The sequence below is a fragment of the Rhinopithecus bieti genome, unplaced genomic scaffold, assembly GCF_001698545.2.
Source record: "Rhinopithecus bieti isolate Rb0 unplaced genomic scaffold, ASM169854v2 scaffold_11938, whole genome shotgun sequence".
Taxonomy (NCBI): Eukaryota; Metazoa; Chordata; class Mammalia; order Primates; family Cercopithecidae; genus Rhinopithecus; species Rhinopithecus bieti.
Window position 1 is genome coordinate 8,357 of NW_016806961.1, and position 8,064 is coordinate 16,420.

The window sequence follows — 8,064 nt, forward strand, 5'->3', positions numbered from 1 at the left end:
CAAAAAAAAAAAAAGAAAGGAAGGAAGAAAGAAAAAGGCCCCTGTGAAATGTCAAGAAGTCCTGGATTGTTTTAAAATGCTTAAGAAGAGACACAGAGAATAGGTAAAGTAGACATGACAAAATCTTGATAAAACCTTGGAATCTGGGTGATGGTATATGAGAATTCACTATACTGTTCTCTTTACTTTTGTGAATGTTTGAGATTTTCTTTATTTAAAAAAAGATTTTCATCATGAAAAAAATTGTGGTTTTTGTTTTTTTTAAGGTGGAGTTTCACTATTGTCACCCAGGCTGGAGTGCAATGGCACAGTCTTGGCTCCCTGCAACCTCCGCCTCCCAGGTTCAAGCGATTCTCCTGCCTCAGCCTCCTGAGTAGCTGGGATTACCAGCATGTACCACCACGCCCGGCTAATTTTTTTTTGTTGTTGTACTTTTAGTAGAGACAGGGTTCTCCATGTTGGTCAGGCTGGTATTGAATTCCTGACCTCAGGTGATCCGCCCGCTTCGGCATTCCAAAATGCTGAGATTACAGGTGTAAGCCACTGCGCCCGGTGAAAAAAATTGTTTTACTGAATCCATAAGCATCATTAATTCAAATTCCCTGGATACCACCTTAGTCTAGGTCCTTCAGGCTGACCTCACTGACCTGCTCTTGTTAATCCTGTCTAGCCTTCCTCAAATGCTATTTTTATCATGTTGCTTTCTTGCTCAGAAACCACTAACAAACCCCTTTGGTGTCTCACAACAGACCCAACTGCACTGCCTGATTTTCAAATGCAACCATGATTTGGGCCTAACTTTCCCAGATAATCTGGTTTCTGCAAGTCCCAGGTCCAAGCCTCTACAGAGGCCAGGCCAGACTCCTCTGGGATCTACAATTTCCCTTCATTTGGAAAGCCCTGTTTCCCGCTCTTGCCTAGACAAACCTGAGCCAATCTCAAGCCCCCTGTATCCATAAAAGCTTTCTTGGGGCTGGGTGCGGTGGCTCACACCGTAATCCCAGAGCTTTGGGAGGCTGAGGCAGGCGGATCACGAGATCAGGAGTTCAAGACCAGGTTGGCCCACATGGTGAAACCCTACCTCTACTAAAAATACAAAAAATTAGCTGGACGTGGTGGCAGGTGCCCGTAATCCCAACTACTCGGGAGGCTGAGGCAGGAGAATCTCTTGAACCCAGGAGGCAGAGGTTGCAGTGAGCTGAGACCATGCCACTGCACTCCAGCCTCGGCAACGAGAACAAGACTCTGTCTCAAAAAATAAAGAAAGTGTTCTTGGGCCAGGCGTGGTGGCTCACACCTGTAATCCCAACACTTTGGAAGACGGAGGCAGAAGGATAACTTGAGCTCAGGAGTTCGAGACCAGACTAGGCAACACAGCAAGATCCTGTCTCTATTTTTAAAAAGTTTAAAAAACAAAAAGAAAAGTTTTCTCAACCAATTATTCCAGTCTTTACTAAATCTGTTTATTTGAACATGCACAGCATATAAATGAAGACCCACACAATTTAACGATCATGCATTGTCATTTATCATTAATTATGTGTTTTTCATTTGTTTACTTGTTTGCTTTTTGAGGAGTTTCGTTCTTGTTGCCCAGGCTGGAGTGCGATGGTGGGATTTCGGCTCATTACAACCTCCGCCTCCCAGGTTCAAACAATTCTCCTGTTTCAGCCTCCTGAGTAGCCGGGATTATAGGCATGCACCACCATGTCTGGCTAATTTTGTATTTTTAGTAGAGACAGGGTTTCACTATGTTGGTCAGGTTGGTCTTAAACTACTGACCTCAGGTGATCCGCCTGCCTCGGCCTCCCAAAGTGCTAGGATTACAGGAGTGAGCCACCGCGCCCAGCCAATTATGTTATTTTTGTGTCTCCCCAAATATTACAAAGTTCTTGCATATAAAGTGGGTCATGTTTTATACTTTGGTTTTTGTTTGTTTGTTTGTTTGAGACAATCTCCCTCTGTCGCCCAGGCTAGAGTGCAATGGCATGATCTCAGCTCACTGTAACCTCTGCCACCCATGTTCATGCAATTCTCCTGCCTCAGCCTCCCTAGTAGCTGGGACTATAGGCACGCACCACCACGCCCGGCCAATCTTTTATTTTTAGCAGAGACCAGGTTTCGACATACTGGCCAAGCTGGTCTCAAACTCCTGAGCTCAAGTGATCTGCCCCCCTCAGCCTCTCAAAATGCTGGGATTACAAGTGTGAGTCACTGCGCCCAGCCTATACTTTGGTTTAGGTACTACATAGTGTAATGTATGTACACCGTACATTCTAGGCACCCAGTAAATATTTCACCATTTGCAGACTGATTTCAGCCCTCAGAGGAGCCTCTTTAGGGCTTAAAGAAATAAGTCTCCAATTAGCTACAATTATTACCAGACCCATAAGCATGATACCCTCCCATGTATTTGTTCCCTCATTATTTGTTGAATTCTGACTATTGCCCAGCTACATTATATTCTATGTATCCAGGCATCCTAGGCATCAGAAACCCAGCAGCTTATAGCACATGCTATTGGTATTCAGCTCATATTTTCCTCAGAATATGCCAAAGGCCACGTTCAATCAGTTTCCTTTCTTTTTGTTTTTTTATTGAGATAAGAGTCTCACTCTTGTCCAGCCTGGAGTGCAGTGGCACAATCTTGGCTCACTGCAACCTCTGCCTCCCAGGTTCAGGTGATTCTTGTGCCTCAGCCTCCCAAATAGCTGAGACTACAGGCTTGTGCCACCACGCCCAGGTAATTTTTTGTATTTTTAGTAGAGATGGGGTTTCACCGTGTCAGCCAGGATGGTCTCAAACTCCTGACCTCAAGTGATTTGCCTGCCTCTCTGCCTCCCAAAGTGCTGAGATTACAGGCATGAGCCACCGCACCCATCCCAGTTTCCTTTCTCTCTCTGTTTTTTTTTTTTTTTTTTTTTTTTTGATGGAGTTCCACTCTTGTTGCCCAGGCTGCAGGCTAGAGTGCAATGGCACAATCTCAGCTCACCACAACCTCCACCTACTGGGTTCAAGCAATTCTCCTGCCTCAGCCTCCCGAGTAGCTGGGATTACAGGCATGCACCACCACGCCCGGCTAATTTTGTACTTTTAGTAGAGACGGGATTTCTCCATGTAGGTCAGGCTGGTCTCGAACTCCCAACCTCAGGTGATCTGTCCGACTCAGCCTCACAAAGTGCTGAGATTGCAGGCGTGAGCCACCGCACCTGGCCAATTTCCTTTCTTAAAATTTTTTTTTGTAGAGACGGAGTCTGGCTGTGTTACCCAGGCTGGTCTTGATCTCCTAACCTCAAGCAATCCTCCTGCCTCGGCCTCTTGAGTTGCTGGGATGACAGATATGAACCACAGCACCCTGGTGCACACAGTTTTCTTACAAGCAGTTTCCTGTGTCTCTCTTGCTTCAGATGTTCTCTGCCCATGGAAGCCTCCTTGGGAGGAGCAGAGTCAAAATATTAGGGAATTAATTTCCCTACAGTGATCCTGGACCCATGAGGGATGAAAGATGGTGAATAAATACCCTAGCTTCAAGGCCAAGCACAGTGGCTCACACTTGTAATCCCAGCACTTTGAGATGCCAAGGCAGGAGGATCACGTGAGCCCAGGAGTTCGAGACCAGCCTGGGCAACATAGTAAGACTTCATCTCTACAAAAAAATAAAAATTAAATTAAAAATTAGCTGGGCATGGTGGTGTTTGTCTATAGTCCCAGCTACTTAGGAGGCTGGGGTGAAAGGATCACTTGAGCCCAGGAGATTGAGGCTATAGTGAGCTATAATCACACCACTGCACTCCAGTCTGTGTGATAGAGTGAGAGCCTGTCACACACACATACATGTGCACACACAAACACAAAAGAAAAGAAAAAAGAAAAAAAAATCACCCTAGCTTGCTCAACTTTTTTTTTTTTTGTCGAGACGGTAGTCTCCGCTCTGTAAGCCCGTGGCTGGAGTGCAGTGGCGGATACCTCAGCTCCCCACTGCAAGCCTCTGCCTCACCGTGGTTACGCCATCTCCCTGCCTCCAGGCCTCCCAGTAACTGGGGGAACTCAGCGCCCGCCACCATCGCCCGGGCTTAAGTTTTTTTGTATTTTTTAGTAGAGACGGTTCACCTGGTTAGCCAGGAGGGATGGTCCTCGAATCTGTCCTGACCCTCGTGATCCACCCGTCCTCGACCCCCCAAAGTGCTGGGATTACAGGCTTGAGCCACCATGCGCCCGGTCCTACTTTTTTTCTTTTTTTTTTTTTAGATTTATTTATTTATCTATCTTTAAAGTTCTAGGTACCATGTGGCATAAGTGCAGGTGTTACATATGTAATACTTATGCCATGTTGGTGTGCCTGCAACCCAATCAACTCGGACAGGGCACCCATCAACTCGGTCAGCACCCATCATTCATCATTTATATCCATGTTTAATAACTCACCCCCAATGCAATACCCCTCCTTTTTTTTTTTTTTTTTTGAGACAAGAGGTTTTGCTCTGTCACCTAGGGCTGGCATGTAGTGGCATAATCTCAGTCATTGAATCTCAGCTCACTGGGGAAACCTACCACCTGCCCAGGTTCAAGCACCCTTCTCCTGCCTCAGCCTCCCAACACTGAAGTAGCTGGAATTAACAAGGTGACCGTGCCACCACATCCAACAAATTTTTGTATGTTTTAGTTAAAGATGGGGTTTCACCATGTTGACCAGGTTGATCTTGAACTCCTGACCCCTTCTGGTAATCCGCCCTGCTCGGCCTCCCAAGAGTTGCTGGGATTAACAGCGTGGAGGCCCACAGCACCGGCCTAACTTTTCTTTAAAAAAAAAAAAAAAAAATATATATATATATATTAATATTATTATATATATATATATATATATAAAATTTACTTTATTTATATAGAGACAGAGTCTCACTGTGTTGGCCAGGTTGGTCCTGAACTGTTGGCCTCAAGTAGTCTTCCTGTCTCAGCCTTCCAAAGTGCTAGGATTACAGGCATAAGCCATCGTGCACCATCCTCAACTTTTGTTTTCTTTTTTTTTGAGATGGAGTCTTGCTCTGTTGCCCAGGCTGGAGTGCAGTGGTGCAATCTTGGCTCACTGCAGCAACCTCTGCCTCCCAAGAGATTTTCCTGCCTCAGCCTCCCAAGTAGCTGGGATTACAGGCATGTGCCGCCATGACCGCCTAATTTTTGTATTTTTAGTAGAAATGGGGTTTCACCATGTTGGCCAGGCTGGTCTCGAACTCCTGAGCTCACATGATCTGCCCACCTCGTTCTCCCAAAGTGCTGGGATTACAGGCATGAGCCACTGCGCCCAGCCCCAGCCCTCAAGTTTCATTGAGACAATCCTCAGACATGTCCTAGACAGTTGGAGGGTTCCTCACAGGACTGAACCCCAGTGCCCAAAGCAGTAACCCACTCATTAACACACCCTTTCCTGGCTTTCCCTCTCTTTTCTGTTTTACGTCCTCACTCCATCAATGAATTTACTGGAATCAACTCCAAAATAAACAACTTGTTCTGAAATCCTTTTCTCAAGGTCTAAGACTGCGGTGATCAAGACAGCCAACATCCCTACTCTGCCAAAACAACACACAGGTTTGCGTTCAAACCATGTACACCTCCTGCACCTGTGCATGCATCCGTGGAGCTCTGTCAGGCGCCGACTCCCTGCCTTGGTGTGCAAGGCATCCACATTTTGGGTCACCAACCAGTACAGCTTTCCGAGTTTCTCCCAGGTACTCAAAGCCCAGTGTGCAGGGTTAGGCTGGTGGGAGGAGAATTGAGGCCAGCCCACAAAGTTTCTCGCCCAGTACCGCTGGCGGATTGGGGCACTCCGGACAAAATCGCCATGCTGGATGGGCCTGCGGTCAGTGCGGGCATAAAGCCCCACCTTTTCTGACCTGTAGTCTGGTATCCCTGACTCGGTGGAGATTCCTGCCCCAGTCATTACGAGGAGTCTCTTGGAAAGTGTGATGAAGCGCTGTAACTCTTTGACCTTCTCAGGGTCCAAAGGAGGACTTGCTGGCACAAATAACCCAATGGAAGCTTTCGAGCATTGCCAGCTGGGGTTTGCGATCCAACGGCCTTTTGCTGACCTGAAAGTCAACCCAAAGCTCATCTTCATTCTAGAGAAAAAGAAACCTCATGTGAGAAACTGGGGTGTTTTTTATTTCTCATTTTTTGGTTGTTTGTTTTGTTTTTTGAGACAGAGCCTCCCTCCGTTGCCCAGGCTAGAGTACAGTGGCGCAATCTCATCTCACTGCAACCTCCACCTCCTAGGTTCAAGTGATTCTCCTGCCTCAGCCTCCCAAATAGCGGGATTACAGGTGTGCACCACCACACTCAGCTAATTTTTTTGTATTTTACTAGAGACGGAGTTTCACCATGTTGGCCAGGCTGGTCTCAAACTCCTGACCTCAGGTGATCTGCCTGCCTCGGCCTCCCAAAGTGTTGGGATTACAGCCGTGAGCCACCGCACCCGGCCCCATTCATTCTTTTTTGAGCCAGCATCTCACTCTGTCACCCAGGCTGGAGTGCAGTGGCATGATCTTGGCTCACTGTAACCTCCGCCTCCCGGGTTCAAGTGATTCTCCTGCCTCAGCCTCCAGAATAGCTGGGACTATAGGTGAGCGCCACCATGCCCAGCTAATTATTGTATTTTTAGTAGAGACGAGATTTCACCATGTTGGCCAGGCTGCTCTCGAACTCCTGAGCTCTAGTGATCTGCCCGCCTCGGCCTCCCAACGTGCTGGGATTACAGGTGTCAGCCTCCAAGCCTGGCCCTAATAAGTCAGGTTTTGTTTGATTTTGTTCATGTAATTAAGCACACATATACACTCCTTTAATTTTTCATTTCCCCCTTAGTTTAGTTTACCTTCCACTGCAAGCTCTGCTACTTGGATACATCAGAGAGACAAGACCCCTGCCTGTCAGCTTTTCTAGCTGTAACAATAGAGGGCCGGGTGCTGTGGCTCACGTCTGAAATCCCAGCACTTTGGGAGGCTGAGGTAGGCAGATCACTTGAGATCAGGAGTTCGAGACATGCCTGGCCAACATGGTGAAACCCCGTCTCTACTAAACCTACAAAAAAATTTAGCTGGGAGTAGTGGCACCTGCCCGCAATCCCAGCTACTGGGGAGGCTGAGGCAGAATTGCTTGAACCTGGGAGTCGGAGGTTGCAGTGAGCCAAGGTCGCGCCATTGCACTCCAGCCTGGGCGAAGAAGCGAGACTCCGTCTCAAAAAAAACCCTTTGACATATTATTTGATATAATGCATAAATCCTCTAGTGACATGCAACCCGTATGTAAACATTATTTTATGCTTGGCTTTCCAGATCTGAGATCAGGACCCCGCTTTCTCCTTGACATTCCACAGCAACACGTGAACAGCTAAACAAACACACATTTCGGTTTCCCGAGACCAAAGGGCCAGGGAAACCCCAGCTGAAAACATGCATCAGCGGAACAACTGCTCTCTTCCAGGTCCCACCAAGGGCAAAGGAGAGAAATAGAATCCCTCACAAGAAATCCACAACTTCTAGAAACCCGCAGCACGCGCAGAACACACTTACTTCTCACAGCTCTGCGGACACTTCACAGCCCACAGTGGGGCTGTCTGATTACATTTGCATTTTGGGACATGTAGTCCAGAAAGATTAAATTATCAGAGAAAAACTACAAGTCCCATAATCTTCCGCGTCTCGCAATTGACGGCCCCAGATCATCCAGGATCGCCCCCTGTCGGCTCTTTCTGGTCAGAGGTCCTCTGTTAATATAAAAGCTTTTAATCATGGATTGTTTGTTTGTTTTCAATTTTTGTGGGCACTTAGTAGGTGTATATATTTATGGTGTACATAAGATTTTTTTTGTGTGTTTTCTTTTTTCTTTTCTTTTAAGACGGAGTTTTTCTTTTGAAAAAACTCCAGGCTGGAGTGCAGTGGCACGATCTCGGCTCACTGCAACCTCCCCCTCCCAGGTTCAACCGATTCTCCTGCCTCAGCCTCCAGAGTAGCTGGGATTATTATTATTATTATTATGTATTTATTTAATTTAATTTTTTTTTTTTTTTTTTTTTTT

General features: G+C 46.7%; 1 protein-coding gene across 3 annotated transcripts in view; it reads right to left on the reverse strand.

The window, feature by feature from the left end:
- Nucleotides 1-8,064, reverse strand: part of SIRT4 (sirtuin 4) — a 22,037-nt gene that overhangs the window by 3,424 nt on the left and 10,549 nt on the right. For 2 of the 3 annotated variants that reach the window (XM_017879040.1, XM_017879038.1), the window contains exon 2: nt 5,616-6,113. In XM_017879040.1, the coding sequence (XP_017734529.1) occupies nt 5,616-6,112 (497 nt within the window). In that variant the 5' untranslated portion in view covers nt 6,113. Of the gene's footprint in view, nt 1-5,615; nt 6,114-7,559; nt 7,633-8,064 lie in introns of those variants that run through there. The other variant, XM_017879039.1, reaches the window with a different exon arrangement.